The sequence below is a fragment of the Piliocolobus tephrosceles genome, chromosome 6, assembly GCF_002776525.5.
Source record: "Piliocolobus tephrosceles isolate RC106 chromosome 6, ASM277652v3, whole genome shotgun sequence".
NCBI lineage: Eukaryota > Metazoa > Chordata > Mammalia > Primates > Cercopithecidae > Piliocolobus > Piliocolobus tephrosceles.
The window spans coordinates 147,568,099-147,591,138 of NC_045439.1; the positions used below are offsets into that span (position 1 = coordinate 147,568,099).

A 23,040-nucleotide genomic window follows, 5' to 3' on the forward strand; every position below is an offset into this window, starting at 1 on the left:
TTTGAGACGGAGTCTCGCTCTGTCGCCCAGGCTGGAGTGCAGTGGCCAGATCTCAGCTCACTGCAAGCTCCGCCTCCCGGGTTTACGCCATTCTCCTGCCTCAGCCTCCCGAGTGGCTGGGATTACAGGTGCCCGCCACCTCGCCCGGCTAGTTTTTTGTATTTTTTGGTAGAGACGGGGTTTCACCATGTTAGCCAGGATGGTCTCGATCTGCTGACCTTGTGATCCGCCCGTCTCGGCCTCCCAAAGTGCTGGGATTACAGGCTTGAGCCACCGTGCCCGGCTGGATAAAGCTTCTTATCAGATGTATGATTTCAACTGTTTTCTTGCATTCTGTGGGTTGCCTTTTCACTTTGTTTTTTTTTTTTTTTTTTTTTTTTTGAGACAGGGTCCAGCTCTATCTCCAAGGTTGGAGTGCAGTGCTACAATCTTGGCTCCTTGCAAGTTCTGCCTCCTGGGCTCAAGTCATCCTCCCACTTCAGCCTCCCGAGTAGCTGGGACTACAGGCACGTGCAACTAGGCCTGGCTAATTATTTTATTTTGTACAGGATTTTACCTGTTGCCCAGTCTGGTCTCAAACTCCTAGGGTCAAGCAATCCTTCCACCTTAGCCTCCCAAAGTGTTGATATTACAGATGTGAGCCATGGCACCCAGCAAAAAATTATTTTGATCTCTTTTAATCTATGAGTATGTATTCTTTCTTAATCTTCTATATTTTGGCTTTCTCTTTTTTCATTCATTCATTTAATTAAAAGATGTGGGGGGTCTCGCTATGTTGCCCAGGCTGGTCTTGAACTCTTAGTTTTAAGTGATCTCCCCTCCTCAGCCTCCCACGTAGCCAGAATTACAGGAACCAGCCACTGTGCACAGCTGCTTGTTTCTTCTTAATTAGACTCCTCAGGAGTTTTCTAATTTTATCGTCTTTTCGAAGTATAGCTTTTGGATTTATTCTTTTGTTGTTGTTGTTGAGATGGGGTCTTGTTCTGTTGACCAGGCTGGAGGGCAGTGGTGCAATCATGGCTCACTGCAGCCTTGAACCCCTAGGCTGAAGAGATCCTCCCATGACAGCCTCCTGAGTAGTTGGGACCACAGTCACAGGCCACTACACTTGGCCAATTTTAAAATTTTCTGTAGAGACAGGGTCTCCCTATTTTCCCGAGGCTGGTCTCAAACTCCTGAGCTCAAGCATTCCTCTCGCCTTGGTCTCTCAAAGTGCTGAAATTATAGGTGTGAGCCACCACGCCTGGCCTGGATTTATCCTTTCCACCAATTTTTGTCTTCTATTTCATTAGCTCCACTTTTTACCTATATTAATTCTTTCTATTTTTTGTGTGGATATTATGAGTATTAAAAATAACCTGGCTGGGCATGGTGGCTCATGCCTGTAATTATAGCACTTTAGGAGGCCAAGGTGGGTGGACTGCTTAAGCCCAGGAGCTCAAGAACAGCCTGGGCAACATAGCAAGATCTCATCTCTAAAAGTAAATAAATAAAAATTTCTTTAGTTTTAGACTCCATGACAACAAAGATATCTAAGGCTTTTAATTCCTGCTAAGTATAGCTTTTGCTATATGTCCCACAGATTAGCCATTAAATATTCTCCTTTATTAGAAATACTTTAAACTTATCTGATCTAAGAATTATCTAGAAGTGTTTCCTGTTTTTTTACCCAACTACATTGTCTACAACAGCAGTTCCCAACCTTTTTGGCACCAGGGACCAGTTTCATGGAAGGCAATTTCTCCAAGGACCAGGAAGAGGGGATAGCCTCAGGATGATTCACGCACACTACATTTATTCTGAACTTTCTTTTTTTTTTTTTTGAGACAGGATCCGGCTTTGTTGCCTAGGCTGGAGTGCAGTGGTGCAATACTGGCTCAATGCAACCTCCACTTCCTGGGCTCAAGCCATCCTCCCACCTCAACCTCCCGAGTAGCTGGGACTACAGTGTGTGCCACCATGCCCAGCTAATTTTTGTATTGTTTTAGACACGGTTTAGCCATGTTGGTCAGACTGGTCTTAAACTCCTAAGCTCAGGTGATCTGTCTGGCTGGGCCTCCCAAAGTGCTGGGATTACAGGTGTAAGCCACCATGCCCAGTCTAAACTTTATTTCTATTATTACTACATTGTAATATATAATGAAATAATTATATAACTCATCGTAATATAGCATCTGTGGGAGCCCTAAGATTATTTTCTTGCAACTAGATGGTCCCATCTAGGGGTGACAGGAGGTACTGACAGATAATCATGCATTAGATTCTCTTAAGGGGTGCGCAACCTAGATCCTTCATGTGTGCAGTTCACAATAGGGTTCACGCTTCTATGAGAATCTAATGCCACTGCTGAAGGCAGATCTGAAAGGAGGCAGAGTTCAATTGGTAATGCAAGCAATGGGAAGTGGCTGTAAATACAGATAAAGCTTTGTTCGCTCCACCACCATTCACCTCCTGCTATATGGCCCAGTTCCTAACCCCAGGGGTTGGGGACACTTTGTCTACAAGATACTGTGTTTCTTAATTTCTAAGACTCTCAGAATGTTTTGGTTCTTTTATTAGTTCTAAATTGTATTGGATCAAGATTAGATTATGTAGTCTCTATAAAACCTCAATTTTTAAAAATTTATTAATGTTTTCTTTGTGGCCAAGAGTATAACTAACTTTTGGAAATGTCTGATAGACTTAAGAGAAAAAATATTCCTATGTAATACATGGAATATAAGTTTTTCTATTAATCTTTTAAATTGAGTTTGTTGATTGTATTATTCAAATATTTATGATTTTTATCCAGTTTACGTATTTTTGATTTTGAAAACTGTTCATTAAAAACCTCTGCTACCCTTAGATTTTTATAATGGAGGAAAAAGCACATTTAGTTTTGTAATCAAGAAAATGTATCAAAAAAATTGATGGCAAGGAATGAAGGGAAAATTCAAATTTTATCTTATCAAAATCCACGATAAAAAAATTCATGTGAAAATTTTTGTTTTTTTGTTTATGCTAATAACAAATCTCTCTACTATAAGAAAACTCTCGGCCGGGCATGGTGGCTCACACTTGTAATTCCAGCACTTTGGGAGGCTGAGGTGGGTGGATCATGAGGTCAGGAGTTCAAGACCAGGCTGGCCAATACAATGAAACCCTGTCTCTACAAAAATACAAAAATTAGCTGGGCGTGGTGGCACGTGCCTGTAGTCTCAGCTACTCAGGAGGCTGAGGCAAGAGAATCACTTGAACCCAGGAGGCAGAGGTTGCAGTGAGCCGAGATCATGCCGCTGCACTCCAGCCTGGGCAACAGAGCAAGACTGTCTCAAAAGAAAAAAAAAAAGAAAGAAAACTCTCTATAGGAAAATTTGCTCTCTTCCATTCTTTGTGTGCTTTTAAATAAATGTTTGCTTTGATGCAGTTTAGTAAAAAGTGCAACATATTTTAACTGAGATAACCAATTTGCCAAGAAACTGCACTTACATTGCCTGGGAGATTGCTCTGTCGGGGTTTCTGTATCAAGATGTGGACCTGGAGAAGTATAAAGAACTCCCTTATTGTTATTCTCCCGTCTTGGAGTTTCTGAGAAAAGAAAAAAAAAGTTCACACGAAAATTCAATGTGATCTCACTTTGATATAACCACCTCATTTGTTTCTAAAAGCTTAAAGTATATTGTACACATTTATGGAAATATCATCCAGATATCTGCAGACTATACACGAGCAGATTTTATCTAAGATTATTTCTTAAGGTTATTGAATAACAATAGAGTTTTAAAAGTCCCAAAACCCAAAACATACATGTTTTTTTCTCTTTTTTTGAGACAAGGTCTTGCTCTGTCACCCAGCCTGGGGTACAGTTGTGTGATCATGGCTCACTGCAGCCTTGAACTCCTGGGCTCAAGTGATTCTCTTGCCTCAGGCTCTCATGTTGCCGGGATTACAGGCATGCACTACCATGACCAGTCAAAATAAATACCTTTTAATCGTGACTTCTACTCCATTTAATTAATTGCTATGTTGGATCTTTAAGAAAAGTAGTCTTCTGTATATTTGAAATATTTCGTAATTAAAACAAAATTTAAAACCAAGAATATTACATGTATTAGAAATAAGATGTTTAAACCCCTTTTCTTTATAAATTAAAAAAAATAAAAATAATTTTAACATACCTCCCTCAAGCTCTCTTCACAAATAGTATCTCTGAGAAACTGTGATTCCATTTGACTACTGCGGTAAGCTAGAAGTAAAGCAAATTGTGGTGATGAACAAGTCAAAACTGAACTGTAAACTTAACTGTGGTTATCATTCAGATTGTTTCTTATCCTGGAGCCACCCACTGGGATCTTTCTGGGAAGACAGTCATGTAGCACAGCAAAGTATATTATAGCTTTAAGGCTCCAATGTTTCTCCACTAATTATAAGCCCATGAAGGAAATCACTATTTCTCTGTAGTATGTCACTTCTCAGTGCATTACAATAACTAAGAGTTAAAAATAAACTAAATATTATTTTACTGATCAACTTTTTATAATCCCAGAAAGGCATATACAACATTCAAATATTTCCTGAACTGAAAACTACTTATTATTAGTCAAGTAAGCAGAAGGCTGCTATTATTTAGCCTTCATGAAGCTCTTACTGCTGAAGTCCAGACAGGTCCCATCAGCCTTGACTGAATCCAGAGAGCTGCTGCAACTAGATGGGGTCCTGCTCAGGTTTTTTGTCAATACGCTGTTAGCACTTTTATCTATATCTTCCTCAGTATGGTGATCGAAAATCTGAAATTGTCAATTAAGAAATATCATCAAAATAGGCCGGGCGCGGTGGCTCAAGCCTGTAATCTCAGCACTTTGGGAGGCCGAGACGGGCGGATCACGAGGTCAGGAGATCAAGACCATCCTGGCTAACACGGTGAAACCTCATCTCTACTAAAAAATTCAAAAAACTAGCCGGGCGACGTGGTGGGCGCCTGTAGCCCCAGCTACTCGGGAGGCTGAGGCAGGAGAATGGCATAAACCTGGGAGGCGGAGCTTGCAGTGAGCTGAGATCCGGCCACTGCACTCCAGGTTGGGTGGCAAAGCGAGACTCCGTCTCAAAAAAAAAAAAAAAAGTATCAAATCAAAATAAAATATATACTGTATACTTATGATGAACACTAACATAAATACTACTTCTTTTATTTATTTATTTTTTTTTTGAGACGGAGTCTCGCTCTGTCGCCCAGGCTGGAATGCAGTGGCACTATCTTGGCTCACTGCAAGCTCCGCCTTCCGGGTTCACGCCATTCTCCTGCCTCAGCCTCCCGAGTAGCCGGGACTACAGGCGCCCACCACCTCGCCCGGCTAGTTTTTTGTATTTTTTAGTAGAGACGGGGTTTCACCGTGTTAGCCACGATGGTCTCGATTTCCTGACCTCGTGATCCGCCAGTCTGGGCCTCCCAAAGTGCTGGGATTACAGACTTGAGCCACCGCACCCGGCCCATAAATACTACTTCTAACATACAATGTATCTATAATTCATATGAAATATCTTAGTAAAGAATTAGAACAAGTAACAAACATCTTAAGCCTAATTAGAGTTAAAAGTAATTTTATTGAATGTAACTCTACGGATTATACTGTGTACACAAATTATTTCTCATTATGTATGGAAGTTAAAACCAGTCCTGGAAGCTACCAAATGTTCACCTATCCAATTATTCAACTACTAGCCACCAATAGCAGGGCAACCACACTGCAGAAAACCAGACTAGAATATTGGCTGTATGTGGTGGCCCTGGCTAGAGTCTAGACAATAAACTTATTTCCAGGCTTTTCTACTTTCCTCTCCAGCTGACCAAGACTTCTTTAGCTGAATAAGTTATGTGGTCCTGCTTTTACTATTTTAACCATTTGACTTCACAGCTTTAAATGCCATCTTCATCTACCTTCTTACATGCTTTTTGAAAACAACTTTTTTTTTTTTTTGAGGAAGAGTCTCACTCTGTCACCCAGGCTGGAGTGCACTGGTGTGATCTCGGTTCACCGCAAGCTCCACCTCCTGGGATCACGCCATTCTCCTGCCTCAGCCTCCCGAGTAGCTGGGACTACAGGCGCCCCCCACCACATCTGGCTAATTGTTTGTATTTTTAGTAGAGACGGGGTTTCATCGTGTTAGCCAGAACGGTCTTGATCTCCTGACCTCGTGATCCACCTGCCTTGGCCACCCAAAGTGCTGGGATTATAGGCGTGAGCTACCGTGCCGGGCTGAAAACAATATATTATTTTATCTAAATGCTATTAAGGGAGCTGGGCACAGTGGCTCACGCCTGTAACCCCAGCATTTTGGGAGGCTAAGGCAGGCAGATCACTTGAGGTCAGGAGTTTAAGACCAGCCTGGCCAACACTGTGAAATCCTCTCTCTACTGAAAATACAAAAATTAGCCGGGTGTGGTGGCACATGCCTGTAATCCCAGCTATTCAGAAGGCTGAGGGAGGAGAATCACTTGAACCTGGGAGACAGAGTTTGCGGTGAGCCAAAATCACACCACTGCACTCCAGCCTGGGCAACAGAGCAAGACTCGATCTCAAAACACAACAAAAATAATAATAAATAAATAAACGCCATTATGGGCTGCAGTGGCTCATGCCTGTAATCCCAGCACTCTGGGAGGTCAAGGTGGGTAGGTCACTTGAGGCCAGGAGTTTGAGACCAGCCTGGCCAACGTGGTGAAACTTCATCTCTACTAAAAACACAAAAATTAGCAGGGCGTTGTGGTGTACACCCGTACTCCCAGCTACTTGGGAGGCTGAGACATGAGAATCACTTGAACCAGGGAGATGGAGGTTGCAGTGGGCTGAGGTCATTCCACTGCACTCCAGCCTGGGCAACAGAGCAAGGCCCTATCTCAAAAATAAATGAATAAATGCTATTATGTAAGCTCCATGAGAGCAGATTTTTGTCTGCATTCCTAGCACATAAACAGTGCCTGGCTGGGTGCAGTGGCTCACGCCTATAATCCCAGCACTTTGGGACACCGAGGTAGGTGGATCACTTGCAGTCAGGAGTTTGAGACCAGCCTGACCAACATGGTGAAACCCCATCTCTACTAAAAGTACAAAATTAGCTGGGCGTGTTGGCGCATGCCTGTAATCCCAGCTACTTGGGAGGCTGAGGCAGGAGAATCGCTTGGACCCGGGAGGCCAAGGTTGCAGTGAGCCGAGATCATGCCACTGCACTCCAGCCTGGGTGACAGAGCGAGATTCCATCAAAAAAGAAAGAAAGAAAGAAAGAAAGAAAAACAACAACAGTGCCTAAGACATAGCAGATAACCTATATATTTATTGAAAATAGAATGCAGTCCGGGTGCGGTGGCTCACTCCTGTAATATCAGGACTTTAGCAGGCCAAGGTGGGTGGATCACCTGAGGTCAGGAGTTCAAGACCAGACTGGCCAACATGGCGAAATCCTGTCTCTACTAAAAATACAAAAAATAGCCAGGCATAATGGCGGGCGCCTGTAATCCCAGCTATTCAGAAGGCTGAGGCAGGAAAATCCTTGAACCCAGGAGGCAGAGGTTGTAGCAAGCCAAGACTATACTATTGCACTCCAGCCTGGGTGATAAAAGCAAAACTCCATCTCAAAAAAAGAAAACAGAATGTTAATTTTCATAAAAGTTACTGTTAAATTTTACATTGCTACTTTCTCATAATTTCATGACTAGCCATTGTATGACCATATCTTACAGACCCACTGAAATCATCTCCTATGCTTATCTTTTTAATAGAGTTGAAGCTTTGTTTTCTATGAAACTCTGATACTTCCTAATCTTTATTTCTCCGCCTACAAAATTTGGTCTAAGTGACAGATTTTGTTCTCCCCAAGTTACCCAAATAGTACTTGACTTAAAAAAATGTGTCTTCTTTCAATTCATACAAAATGACCTAGGCATTCTCCTACTCATTAAAGAAACAGACTCTCTAAGGCTGGGTGCAATGGTTCACACTTGTAATCCCAGCACTTTGGGAGGCTGAGGCAGGCAGATCACTTGAGGTCAGGAGTTCGAGACCAGCCTGGCCAACATGAGGAAACCCCATCTCTACTAAAAATACAAAAAAAAAAAAAAAAGAAATTAGCCAGATGTGGTGCCAGGCGCCTGCAATCCCAGCTACTCGGAAGGCTGAGGCAGGAGAATCACTTGAACCCAGAAGGCGGAGGCTGCAGTGAGCAGAGATGGCGCCACTGCACTTTAGCCTGGGCAACAGAGCAAGACTCCGTCTCAAAAGTAAAATTAAAATTAAAATTAAAATTAAATTAAAAAATAAGGAAAATGGACTCTCAACTTCTACATATCCTTATCAGCCAAAGAAATTCAGTCAAGCTTTACTTCATGCAGCTGGCAAAATAGAAAGGCTTTTTACTCCCCAAATATAACTCCACTGAAGATGACTTTTCAAGCTATATATACCCTTCCTAGAGATTCTTATATAAAGCCAAATTGACAAATCACTAGAGGTGACAGTATTTACCTTTTGAAATTATACAATCATAACTCTGGCTACTTTTTGTACAATTTTACATTTAATTTTTTTGTATTTGTCACTTTAAATTGCTTTGAAGTCTAGCTGTTAGTCAATTAATTCCTGAAGGTTCTACATAATACTTCTCCAGCCCTATAAGTGGAAATAATCATTTTCTGCTTACCCGAGACTAAGATTAAAATTCGAGAATACCCACAATTTAAAAAAACAAAACAAAACCCAAAACTCAAGAATATTCCTTGGTTCAAGACAGAGCTCACCTCCCGATCTTGTGTAGTATCACTAAAGTTAATCTCATTTTTTCTGATTTTTTTCTCCTTACGAATATCTTCTTCTTCTTGTACCCACGTTCTTTTTTGGCTATTGCAAGTTTTTTCCATTTTATTTTCGTATGGTGAAATATCTTTTTGGTATGTCTCAATCAAAGCCTTTTCCTCAGTTTCTATGTTAATAGAGTCTGAAGAATTGATCTCATCAGGATATACAGGAAGATTTTCCTCATTTATATATTGAGAAGGACTTAAGTTCATTTTAGCTGCAACAGATCCAATGCCTGAATCTTTGCTGGAGACTGGCTGAATTTCTAAGTGATTTAAATCAGTAGTGTCTGCTGGAATCTGTTCCAGGTCATCAATACCAGTGACACTACAATTTCTCTTGTTTGGCAATCTAGGCAAAAAGATTCCCAAAGAATATCTCCTTACTTTATCTTTACAAACTGTCTTTGATGGTAGACAGGTGGTTTCAGCTCCATTATGAGACTTTTTATTTTCTTCATCTCTACTATCTTTAGCATTACTGGAGATTATGTTAATATTATGTATTTCTGTAGCTTGCACTATACTCATATCATTGTGTGCCTTATTCCCTAATTCAAATAATTGCTTTGGAAGGGGTGGTATATGAACAGTTTGAAAAGCTAAGAACTCTTCAGTTTTTCCATTCAAATTATTCAGATTTGGTTCGACACTATGAAAACATGGAACATTAGATGTAAATACAGGATCTGGTGCTTCTTCAGCATTGACATGAGTTTGTATGACTTGCTTAGTTAAGTCTGAGTTACTGTGGAAATTCAGAGCTGTATTATAGTTAGTTGTTTGAATATTTTCCTTCAGTTCTTTTTTACAGGCTGCAGCAAACCACTTCTCATTATTGAGCATTTTGGGCTTTTCACATATGGGTGCAGAGGAATTTCCTATAATATTTAAACTCTTATTTCCAGCTTTAGACAGTATCACTTCTTTATTGATACTACTCTGTCCTTTTTTAGGTAATGGAGGTTGGTCAGTTGAGAAATGAGGCTGAGAAATAACACGAATATCATCAACGAAGACTTTCATTTGATCCTTTTGAAGCTTAAAAGATACTCGCTTTGAATTAAGTTTAGTCCTCTCCCCCAGATCTTGACTATATACTAAAGTTTGATTAGCCAATAGATTTCGTGGCTCCTTAATCAGATCTTGATCTTTGTGCAGTGTTATGACACAGTCTAACTGTCCTTTGGTACTGGTTTGAATAACTTCTTCCTTCTCTAACAAAGGACAAGGAGCAGAGAGATGCTGTCCCTCAGATTCCAAGTAATATTCTCTGGCAAAACCATTTGCATAAGCACGATCATTTTGCACTGGGCAATTATTGGCTTTTTCCTCATCTTTATCACATAAGGGCATGGCAATACCCTCCAAAATATCAGTACAGGAAACAACATTTGGTAAACAGGAATAATTATCACTGGATCCACAAACAGCAGTTGCGTGACTGCTTGTAAAGCCCACATTTCTTCTATCTCTATTATTTAACCGACAGCTTTCAATTTGGGCTTTTTCCAATGTACAGGCCTGTTCTACAAGTTTCCCTATGACCTTTTCATCCATAGCAGCATTATGGAATTTGACGATTTCATTAGTAGTTTTATTAGTAGAAGCAAAGAGTTGTTGCTTTTGCTCAGTGTGAACAATTTTGTTTCCTATAGCCAGTGCTTGCTTTTCAGCGATTTCTTGAACACAGCTGTTATCCTTAGGAAAGGAAACACCTAAGTTTTTTCCTTTTGCTATTCCAAATTTAGGGTTCTCTTCAAATATTTTCTCTGTGGCTTGACAGTCAATGAAAATAGTATCAGAATTGGTGACTTCCAGATCATTGTAATTATCTGTGAATAATACAGTTTTGTCCATAGGCCTAATAGCTATTTCATTTGACAGGGCAGTTTTACATTCTAAGGCAGTTGTGTGACTCCTAGTGACCTCCATGTCATCCTGCCCACATGAATACAAAATAGTTTTAGAAGCCCCTGCAAAAGGCACCAAATGGAAGTCCTCTTTATTCTCTAGGGCACTTTTGTTACCTATTTCCACCATACAACTCTGGGTAATATCCATATCATTTTTATCATTCTCTGAAAATACAATGGTCTTGTCATTTTTTGGCTTAAGGCTTTTTCTTCTCTGACTTTTGCCTGATAGAGGTTCATTGAGCAATCCAGAATTTTGTACAGCTTTGATGTTTTTCCAAGTGGCTGATTTAGACAATACCATGTTATCAGCTACCTCTACAGGGCCTCTATTATTAGACCATTCCTCCAGAGGTGTTCGCTGGCTGTCGTTTGCTACTAGACGGTCACTTTCACCATTTTCTGGAAAGAAAACACTCTCCTCAGTAGGAGTACATATCACTTTTGGTGTTCCTAGGCTTTTCCTTTGGGATGGTTCAAAGTTAGGTCGGTCTGTTCTTTCCTTTTCTTGGTAGTCAATGAAAACAGTATGGGACTTTGTCATTTCTAGTTCATCATGATTATCTACAAACACTACAGTTTTGTCCATAGGCCTAGTAATTATTTCATCTGGTGAGACAGTTTTACATTCTAAGGCAGTTGTGTGACTTCTAGTAATCTCCATGTCATCCTGCCCACATGTATATAAAATAGTTTCAGAAGTTCCTGCCAATGGCACCAAATGACAATCATGTTTCTCTAATAAAGGTCTATGGTTTATTTCTACTGTATAACTCTTAGTGATATCCATATCATTCTTAACATCTTCTGAAAATATAATAGTCTTATCAATTTTTGGTCCGCCAACACTTTTCCTTCCCCAAATGCTGACATTTTGCTTTTCCTTTGGAAATTTACGTTTCTGTATACTTGTGTCCTCTAACACATCCATAATACAGTTAGATTTAAATACTCCACTTTTTTCTGTGGGACTTTTACCACATTTTTCAACTTTCACAGCTATCTGTCTGCTCGTTGTTGTCAGCTGGCTAGTAGTGTGTTCTAAATTAGTTTTACCAAGTTCTTGTAGTTCAGAAGGACCAAATCCAATGACAATGGTGTGGCTCTTTGTTAGATCCATATTTTGCTCTTCCTCTGAACATATAATCATCTTGTCATGGCAACAGTCAGGTGTGGGATTGCTTAAACTTTTCCTCAGTGGCCCAGCCAGTTTAGAATTGTGGCCTAGTACAGATTTCACTGTATGACTACTTAGAGCAGTATCATGATTTTTCATAGAGGATTGTCCTGATGAAAATAATGGCTTTGTGGTAGAAAACAAATATTGTGTACATGAAACTGTATTTCTATTAGCTACTTGTTTATCAAGAACTCCACCACAGTAGACTACATTATGGCTTGTTGCTATCTCCTGATTACAATCAGCTGACTGAGGAGAATCTTTATCAAGGTAGGGCAAAACCTTCAAAACTTGATCTTTGTCTTTGTTCCAGGTATCGGTTAAGCTGTTTTTGGCTATCATGTCTGGCTGTTGAAATGGTTCATTATGACTTTTGGTCATTTCTTCACATTCATCTGAAGAGCTTTTGTTGTGAGAGTGAGATTCACTGGTATTCTCTGGTGCTAGATTGTAAGTTGCAAGAGGAACCTGACTCCCTAAGTTACTTGTGTGACTTTCAGTCAAATCCATATCTTCACCTGCTAAGAGTTCAGTCTTTCTATCAGTCAATGAAATAGATAAAGGATTTGACAGGCTCTGCTGTATTCTTTCCTTAGATACATGAGGAAGTGAGTTACAATTTACATTCATTTTCCCATCTTCTGATGTGGTCATATGATTTTGGAGCATCATTTCTTTTTCAGGTGTTGGTACAGCTGCTATTTGCACATTTGATTGATCTCGTTTAAAAATTTGATTATCTATTGCAACTGTATGACTTTTGGTAATGTCCATGTTCTCCTCTCCGGAATCAATAGTTTTCTCTGTGAGACAAGACATAGCATCTGGACTGCAATACATTTTAGAATAATTACCGTCATGCTTTAGCAAATTTTTCTCCTCTCTCATACTTGAGAGACATTTGGTCATTTCCATGGCATCATTACAACTAGAATAGAAAACTGTCTTACAACTTTGAATACATGGATTAGAACATACAGATTCTGGGGTCATGGCTAACATTCTGGCATCCTGATTACAAGTCTGTGAGACTATGTGAGTTTCTGCCCCCATAATATGACTTCTGGTAATATGTATTTTGTCTGCAGGGTTTATGGAAGGGTCTTGAAAAGCAGCATTTTGTTTACTCTTAAAATTTATTTTATTTCCTGAAGCTTTAGTTCCACAACCTGTTGTTACATCCATGGCATTCTGAGTTTGATTTTCTATTTCAGAAAAATTACTTGTTGCAGGTAAAATCTGTATAGTGTGGTTAAATGTCAAGTCCATAAAGTCATTGCCATAAATTGTAATATCATTACCTTTAGATTCCCGTGAGTTGGTCTCACTGGATGTGGGAATCAATGTCTGAATATTGGCTGTATGACACTGGGTGAAATTCATCCCATCATCTTTTTCTCTAAAGATTCTAGTAACATTACTGTTATTCTCATCTTCATTAAGAGATATATGCATTTGATGTATAGAAGAGGCACTATTTGATTCATTGGAATAAACAGGTATCTCAAAATTTTCTTTATCAGGCCCATTAGGAAAAGTATTACATTTTCCTGTTTTCAATCTTTTTATGAAATCATTGAAATTTATTTTATTTTCTGAAGAAGTGCTTTGATCCATGGAAAAATTTACTTCTTTTTTCATTCTTGAGTCCTCAGTGTGAAGCTTTAAATTAGCTAGAAATGATGTGGTATCTATCTTGGTGGACTTTTCACTTTTGGGATTATCTAAAAGGCCTTTAGTAATCATTACAGTATGACTTGATGTCAGGTCCATCTGGTTTTCATCTGAAAAGATGACTGTCTGGTCATTTGCATGTTTCTTTTCATGGTTATGTTCTATAATTGAAAACTATAATGAAAGCAAAATATAAGAGATCAGAACAAAAGCAAACTTTTAAAAAGGCATTTTACAACATGTACTATATAAAAAATCCTCAGTGACAGTTTCATAACACATTGGTTTGTTTGAATCAATGGTGTAGTATGTCGCATATAATTTGTCATTAAAAATTATTCTTGGGAGGCCAAGGCAGGTGGATCACGAGGTCAGGAGATTGAGACCATCCAGGCTAACATGGTGAAACCCTGTCTCTACTAAAAAATACAAGGAACAAAATTAGCTGGGTGTGGTGGCGTGCACCTGTAATCCCAGCTACTCGGGAGGCTGAGATAGGAGAATGGTGTGAACCCAGGAGGCGGAGCTTGCAGTGAGCTGAGATTGTGCCACTGCATTCCAGTCTGGGCAACAAAGCGAGACTCCATCTCAAAAAAAAAAAAAATTATTCCAGGCTGGGCACAGTGGCTCACACCTCGAATCCAAGCACTTTGGAAGGCTGAGGCAGGAGGACTGCCTGAAGCCAGGAGTAACAAAATAAGATCCTGTCTCTACAAAAAAATTTAAAAATCAGGCACAGTGGTGCATGCTTGCAGTCCCAGCTACTAGGAAGGCTGATGTGGGAGGACTGCTTGAGTCCAGGAGTTTGAGCTGTCATGAGCTAGGATCACACCACTGCACTCCAACTTCAGCAACAACGTAAGACCCAATCTATTAGGAAAAGAAAAAAAAAAATTCTAAAGTCTGTGAGTAATTTACTTTTTAGTGTTATGGGACAAATTAAAAATTCAAGTTTAATTATACACCCACTAGAATGACTAAAAAATTAAAAACACTGACAGCACCAAATGTAAACATGACGAAAATTTTAATTACTATATTGAATAGGTCATTCTTATCCTAAATTTTAAAAGTCTAGGAAAGGCATAAGTCCATGATGGCTAATCTATGTTACATTCTAGACTGGGCTTGGTGGCTCACACTTATAATCCCAACACTTTGGGAAGCCGAGGCAGAAGGATCCCTTGAGCCCAGGAGTTCAAGACAAGCCTGGGCAACATAGTGAGATCTTGTCTCTACAAAAAAATGAACAAAATTAGCTAGGTATGGTGGCATGCACCTGTAGTCCCAGCCACTCAGGAGGCTGAGGTGGGAGGATTGCTTGAGCCCAGAAGGTTGAGGCTGCAGTGAGCCAAGATTGTGCCACCGCACTCCAGCCTGGGCAACAGTATAAGACTGTGTCTAACAACAACAACAAAAATCCTTCTTGTAGGAGATAGCTTAAAAAAAAAAAAAAAAAAAAAAAAATATATATATATATATATATATATATTACACTCTGTGCTACAACTTTTTTTTTTTTTTTTTTTGGTGAGGACACAGATTAACTCCTTGCTACTGAAAGTATGGCCTACGGACTTGTGTACTAGTATCACTCAGGAAATAGTTAGAAATAAAGACTCATATGCTCTTTAAACTTTGAGAGGTACTGGTATACTGTATCTCTCATTATTTAAACCGGTCGTGACTTAACTATCCTTAAGTTAATTGGAAAGCTAGGAAGCCTTTCCAGTTTATGCTGATTCATTTTATTAAGTCATCCCTAAATTATGCCATTATCATTGAACTGTGTTTTCTGTTTTAACAATCAGAAGACATTAAAATACGAAGGTATTTGCATGAACTCATACCTCCTTCTGTTGCATCTGGGTATGAATGGGAGCAGAAAGCAATGTGTTCATCCCTATTTAGAAAAAAGAAAAAACTGTAGTCAGAAAATGTATTACCAAGCCTGACTTTCCTTTTCTTAGGTTCTTCATCAGTTACAAGTATTTACTAGAATTTACCAGTAACTAAGCCCTTAAAAACTTATGTATTAAATTTTTTTAAAGTTTTAAAAAATTGATATATAATAGTGGAACATATTTTTGTGTTACATGATATTTTGATATCTGTATACATTGTGTGATGATCAAATCAGGGTAATTGGAATATCTACCACCTCAAACATTTATCTTTTGTGTTGGGAACATATTAAATTTCGTAAGACTTTTAATTGTCCTATGTTAGTGACAGAGAGACCAATAATTATTATATCCTCTGTGTGGCTGAAATATTTTTATAATGTGGTGGTGATTTTAAAGATGGAAAGTCTGGACTACTACTTGGTATTATTATTATTCACTTCTCTGTTTTTATTTCCTGGATAGAAGTCCCATGAAGAAGAGCATCAAGTGATGAGTCTGAAAGGTTAGGGTAGGATTCTGAAGGGTCTTTTATTCTATGTTAAGGAATCTAGACGTACCCATGATAAGACATATGAGTTTTATAAAAATAATCCCATTTAAAATATAATGCATTTTAGAAAAATAGTAAAAAGTAATAAGGAGAAGTAGACTCAAGAGAAGATAAAGCAATAAGAAAGTTCCTACAACAGTTCAGATTAACGTAAGAGGTCACGTTAGGCCAAAAGAGCAACAAAAATGACAATAAAGGATTAGACTCAAGACTTATTTTAGAACTACAAATTATACTTTGTAAATAAGGAAGGGATTCCAAAGGCTGTATTAAAACAGTAAATACATTTAAAAACATTCACATTTAAAGTTTAAAGGCAAATCTTTAGAACATATTAAATAATTTATGACAACTTTGAGTACATATAATGAAATAATTATAAGCTTTTTTTTATTTTTACTAAAAGCCTTATATATATGTCAGGCTTCCATTCATTTTTTCAACAAATGTTGATTCAGAACCTATTACATGAAAAAACAAACAAACAAACAAAAACACACCTCAACTGTCTACTAAGGTATAAAGAAGAACAATACAAAATTTCTGGACTCCCAGAGATGGTAGTTCAGGCTATTCTGAGCACAATGTCTATGGGGTAGCCCTGCTCCTCAAGGAGGAGTATCCCTCACCCCCCACAAACAGTTTTGGCCTCTTTAATAAGACAGTCAGAAAAATACTTAAAATACAATGTGATAAATTATAAAATATACTGAGAAATAAAAGAGGTGTTATGGGAGCGCAGAACATGTGACTAACTCCTTAGTTTTGCCAGAGAGGGTTCCATTTAAGCCAGTGCTACTTGAAGTACAGTGCCAGACTGTGAACTGCTTGTTACCAATTCATAATGAGATAAAGAGCTGGCGGCAAACATAAATCATATAATAATAACTGCTAGAAAAAAAGTGTAAGCTAAACTGAACAGTGGCTTAACACCACAGTTAATGCACATTACGGTGCAAGTTCCTTTTCTGTCATGGACTGAGCAGTTAGTTTGTGGAATGGACACTTTGAACAGCACTGAAGTTAAGCTAAGTGGAGTGAAAAATGAGAAGACTGACAGGCAAACAGGAGTAGAAAGATCACTTTAGATAGACAAAATAGCAATTATAAATGCATACAGGGGCTGAGCGCGGAGGCTCACACCTATAATCCAAGCACTCTGGAGGCCAAAGCAGGTAGATCATCTGAGGTCAGGAGTTTGAGACCAGCCTGGCCAACATGGTGAAAACCCGTCTCTACTAAAAATACAAAAATTATCTGGGCCTGGTGGTACGCGCCTCTAATCCCAGCTACTCAGAAGGCTGAGGCAGGAGAATCACTTGTTGCAGTGAGCCAAGATCGCACCACCTCACTCCAGCCTGGGTGACAGAGTGAGACTCCGTCTCAAAAAAATAAAATGAAACACAATGAAATATAAATGCATATAGGCAGAAAAAGAGTTCATATAGTGAACTGCAAATAATTCATCACGGGCTAGAGCATAGGATACCTATAAAGGGCAGGAGGTAAGTTTGGAGAAGAAGACAGGCCAAGTGATAAAGGACATTCTAACTCACTGCTAAGGAGTATGGGCTTTATTCTCTAAGCAAAACAGTGTCATTGAACCATTTTAAGCTGGGAGGTAACATAATTAAATTTAGAAACATGGAGAATGGATTGGAAGGATAAGAAATGAAATACAATAGCCCAAGAAAAAATAATAGCAACTTGAATTAAAGCAGGGGCAGAAGGAATACAGAATAGGTAACATTTTCAAGACATTTAGGAGACAAAATACAAAGTAGGCCAAATTGACATTAGACATAAATGAAGAGTTGAAAATGACCTCTTGATTCCTGACTTAAGTGAATAACTGAACGAGCGGGAGTCCAAGACAGAGAAAACAGGAGAAACAGCAGGTTGAAAGAAATAATAGTGAGTTGGTCGGGTGCAGTGGCTCACACCTATAATCCCAGCACTTTGGAAGGCTAAGGCGGCTGGATCACCTGAGGTCAGGAGTTTGAGACCAGCCTGGCCAACATGGAGAAACCCTGTCTCTACTAAAAATACAAAAAAAAAAATTTGCTGGGTGTAGTGGTGGGCACCTGTAATCTCAGCTACTCAGGAGGCTAAGGCAGGAGAATTGCTTGAACCCGGGAGGTGGAGGCTGCAGTGAGCTGAGATCGTGCCACTGCACCCCAGCCTGGACAACAAGAATGAAACTTTGTCTCAAAAAAAAAAAAAAAAAAAACAAAGAAAGAAGGAATAGTGAGTCTGTGAAATTTTAAATTGAAGACACTGTGTAAACAACAAAGCCCTGGGCCGGGCATGGTGGCTCACGCCTGTAATCCCAGCACTTTGGGAGGCCGAGGCGGGTAGATCACGAGGTCAGCAGTTCGAGACCAGCCTGACCAACATGGTGAAACCCCGTCTCTAATAAAAATACAAAAAAATTAGCTGGGCGTGGTGGTGGATGCCTGTAACCCCAGCAACTTGGGAGGCTGAGGCAGGAGAATCAGTTGAAATCAGAAGGCGGAGGTTGCAGTGAGCTGAGATTGTGCCACTACACTCTAGCCTGGGCAATAATAGCAAAACTCTGTCTCAAAAAAAAAAAAAAAAAAAAGAACAAAGCTCTGTTTGCAGCCACTGCTGGAGTGCAGTGTCGTGATCTCGGCTCACTGCAATCTCCACCTCCTGGGTTCAAGCGATTCCCCTGCCTCAGCCTCCTGAGTAGCTGGGACTACAGGCGTGCACCACCATGGCCAGCTACTTTTTTGTATTTTAGTACAGACTGGATTTCACCACGTTGGCCAGGATGGTCCCGATCTCCTGACCTCGTGATGAGCCTCCCTCAGCCTTCCAAAATGCTGGGATTACAGGCGTGAGCCACCGTGCCCGGCCTCTGTTTGCTTTTTTTTCATGGTTCATGGTTTCTTGTACATATTACTGATCAAGGAACCTAGATGAATAGACTATCTTACTATAAGAAAAGTATTCTAGTCATACTCACCAGTAATTTCACAGTAATTATCTTCTAATTTCTTATTCCTAAAAATTAAAAAGTACTTTTATAATCTATACCCCAAACAATTACCAACAATCTTTCAATAACAGCTGAAAGAGTAGGGAAGATGAAAGACTGTCATAGAATAACTAGCAGAAAATTATAAAGACTTTTTTTAAAAAAGACTCATCTAATGCAGAAAATTATAAAGACATCTTTTTAAAAAAGACTCATCTAATACTGACTGAAGCAATTACAAGGCAATTAAAGGATACTTTTCAGATTGGTCTTAATGGTTTGCTAATTTCAAGAATATTATCAGCCAGTCATGGTGGCTCACATCTGTAATCTCAACACTTTGGGAGGTTGAGGTGGGAGGATCACTTGAGACCTGGAGTCCAGGGCTGCAGTGAACTATAATCATGCCACTGCACTCCAGCCTGGGTGACAGAGTGAGACCTCATCTCAAAAAAATAAACTAGAAAAGTATGCTTAATATATACTGCTTGCTTATTTTTTCAAAAAAAGACCTATAAAGCAATTCATTTTCTAAAGCCTTAAAATAAAAAGTACATAAAAGAAACCACTCAAGTGTCCATCAATAGGGAGTTTACTAAATGTTGGTGCAGCCATACAAGAAACTGTAACAGACTGAGGTAAATCTTTATGTAATAACATAGAAAGTGCCACAAGACATATTACTAGGCAATCCCATTTTTTGTCTTCTTTAAAAAAATAAAAGCTAAACATGCACTTAGACATACAAAAAGAATTTCTGCAAGTACACCAAAAATTGTCAACAGTGGTTATCTGTGAGGAGTAAGTCACCTGAAGAAGAGAGAATAGGCTGGGCGTGGTGGCTCACGTCTGTAATCCCATCACTTTGGGAGGGCAAGGCGGGCAGATCACCCGAGGTCAGGAGTTTAAGACTAGCCTGGCCAACATGGTGAAACACGGCCTCTACTAAAAATACAAAATTAGGCTGGGTGCGGTGGCTCAAGCCTAAAATCCCAGTATTTTGGGAAGCCAAGGAAGGCAGATAAACTTATGTCAGGAGTTCGAGATCAGCCTGGCCAACATGGTGAAACTCCATCTCTACTAAAAATACAAAAATTAGCTAGGTGTGGTGGTGTGCGCCTGTAGTCCCAGGTACTCGGGCGGCTGAGGCAGGAGAATAGCTTGAACTTGAACCTGGGAGGTGGAAGTTGCAGTGAGCTGAGATTAGGCCACTGCACTCCAGCCTGCGCAACAGAGCAGCGACTACATCTCAAAAAAAAAAAAAAAAAAAAGGTGGGGGAGCTGGGTGCGGTGGCTCACGCCTGTAATCCTAGCACTTTGGGAGGCCGAGGCAGGCGGATCATGAGGTCAGGAGATGGGGACCATCCTGGCTAACATGGTGAAACCCCGTCTCTACTAAAAATACAAAAAAACGAGCCAGGCATGGTGGCAGGCGTCTGTAGTCCCAGCTACTCAGGAGGCTGAGGCAGGAGAACGGTGTGAACCCAGGAGGCGGAGCTTGCAGTGAGCCAAGATGGCGCCACTGCACTCCAGCCTGGGCGACAGAGCGAGACTCTGTCTCAAAAAATAAGATAAAAAAGAAAAATAAATAAATTAATAAATAAATAAAAATAATAATAAATAAATTATCCAGGTGGAGTGGTGCACACCTGTAGTCCCAGCTACTCGGGAGGCTGAGGCAGAATTGCTTGAACCCAGGAGGCTGAGGTTGCAGTGAGCCAAGATCATGCTATTGCACTCCAGTCTGGCCAACAAGAGTAAAACCCCGTCTCACAAAAAAAAGATGGAAAGAGGGAATAATTTTTACTCTTCAATGTATATACTTCTATACCTTTTTATTTAAAAAATTTTTTCCTTTAAGCTCTGCTGGACTTGATTCTGTACCTTTTTTAAACCATGACTACTATTACTTCCATTTCTTCATTTCAACAATTTTAATTTAAAGAATGTAGGCCAGGCGTAGTGGCTCAAGCCTGTAATCCCAGCACTTTGGGAGGCCGAGACGGGCGGATCATGAGGTCAGGAGATCGAGACCATCCTGGCTAACACGGTGAAACCTGACTCTACTAAAAAATACAAAAAACTAGCTGGGCGAGGTGGCGGGCGCCTGTAGTCTCAGCTACTCGGGAGGCTGAGGCAGGATAATGGCGTAAACCCGGGAGGCGGAGCTTGTAGTGAGCTGAGATCCGGCCACTGCACCCCAGCCTGGGCAAGAGCAAGACTCCATCTCAAAAAAAAAAAAAAAAAAAAAAAAAACACAAAGAATGTAATAGGTTAATACTTTCATATGATTTTAAATTAAACCACAAAACCAACACGTAACCTATAACAAGGTTCTCTTCTCTGTGGCAATCAATCTTACTAGTTTCTTCCAGAGATATTATGCACATATATGCATAAATCACTACATATACGTACATTATATATATGTACACACATGAGACGATATATACACACACACACACCCACACACATGCTTTTCTTCTGCCCTGTTTTACACAAGTGGTAATGCATGATGTACTTTGATTTTGCTTTTTATCTTAAGTAATATAGCTTAGAGATTTCTCTATTTAGCATACAATTTTTTTTCCAGCTGCACAGTAGTCAATTAATACGGAAAATGTACCATTTATTTAACCAGTCCCTTACTGATGGACCTTCAGGACCTTTCACAACGTTTACTATTATAGTAAACGCTGCAGTGAATAACCTTATCTATTCATCATTTCAAACATTTACAAGTATATTGGTGAGATAATTTCCAGACATAAAACTGAAGTCAAAGGGCATATGCATTTAAAATTCTGAATGATATTACCAAGTTGCCTTCTACAAATTATACTACCACTAGCAATGAGTGACTTTTTACCTATTTCCTTAACTGACTGGATAAAAGTATCTCTTTTTTAGGCCAGACATGGTGGCTCACGCCTGTAATCCCAGCACGTTGGGAGGCCAAAGTGGGCAGATCACAAGCTCAAGAGATCAAGACAATTCTGGTCAACATGGTGAAACCCCGTCTCTACTAAAAATTGAACAAAATTACCCAGGCGCGATGGCAGGCGCCTGTAGTCCCAGCTATTCGGGAGGCTAAAGCAAGAGAATCACTCGAACCCAGGAGGCAGACGTTGCAGAGAGCCGAGATCGTACCACTGCACTCCAGCCTGGCGACAGAGCAAGACTCCGTCTAAACAACAAACAAACAACAACAAAAAAAAACACCTCTTTTTTGGAGACAGAGTCTTGCTCTGTGGCCCAGGTTAGAGAGCAGGAACATGATCTCAGCTCACTGCAACCTCCACCTCCCGGATTAAAGCAATTCTCATGCGACCGCCTCCTGAGTAGCTGGGATTACAGGCACAGTGCCACCATACCTGGCTAATTTTTTGTATTTTTTTGTATTTTTTTTTTTGAGACAGAGTCTCACTCTGTCGCCTAGGCTGGAGTTCAGTGGCGTGATCTCAGCTCACTGCAACCTCTACCTCCTAGATAGAAGTGATTCTCCTACCTCAACCTCCTGAGTAGCTGGGACTACAGGTGCCCACCACACCTAGCTAATTTGTATATTTTTAGTAGAGACAGGTTTCACCATGTTGGCCAGGATGGTCTCGATCTCCTGACCTGTAATCTACCTGCCTCAGTCTCCCAAAGTGCTGGGATGACAGACGTAAGCCACCACGCCTGGCCAAATTTTTCTATTTTATTAGTAGACATGGGGTTTCATGATATTGACCAGGCTGGTCTCGAACTCCTGACCTCAGGTGATCCACCAGCCTCGGCCTCCCAAAGTGCTGGGATTACAGGCGTGAGACACCACGCCTGGCCAAAAATATATCAATATACTCAATTTTGTCTTCTCTTATGATGAATAAAGATAGCCATCTTTTCATTTGTTAAAGAGCTACTGGTGGCCGGGCGCGGTGGCTCAAGCCTGTAATCCTAGCACTTTGGGAGGCCGAGACGGGCAGACCACAAGGTCAGGAGATCG

General features: G+C 40.1%; 1 protein-coding gene across 1 annotated transcript in view; it reads right to left on the reverse strand.

The window, feature by feature from the left end:
- The window catches only part of KNL1 (kinetochore scaffold 1), a 73,762-nt gene that overhangs the window by 31,950 nt on the left and 18,772 nt on the right, over window positions 1–23,040 (reverse strand). The window contains exons 8-13 of the mRNA XM_026456349.2: window positions 19,041–19,078; window positions 15,445–15,497; window positions 8,768–13,768; window positions 4,628–4,766; window positions 4,158–4,225; window positions 3,469–3,567 (exon numbers count right to left, since the gene is read on the reverse strand). Of these exons, the coding sequence (XP_026312134.1) occupies window positions 3,469–3,567; window positions 4,158–4,225; window positions 4,628–4,766; window positions 8,768–13,768; window positions 15,445–15,497; window positions 19,041–19,078 (5,398 nt within the window). The remainder of the gene's footprint in view (window positions 1–3,468; window positions 3,568–4,157; window positions 4,226–4,627; window positions 4,767–8,767; window positions 13,769–15,444; window positions 15,498–19,040; window positions 19,079–23,040) is intronic.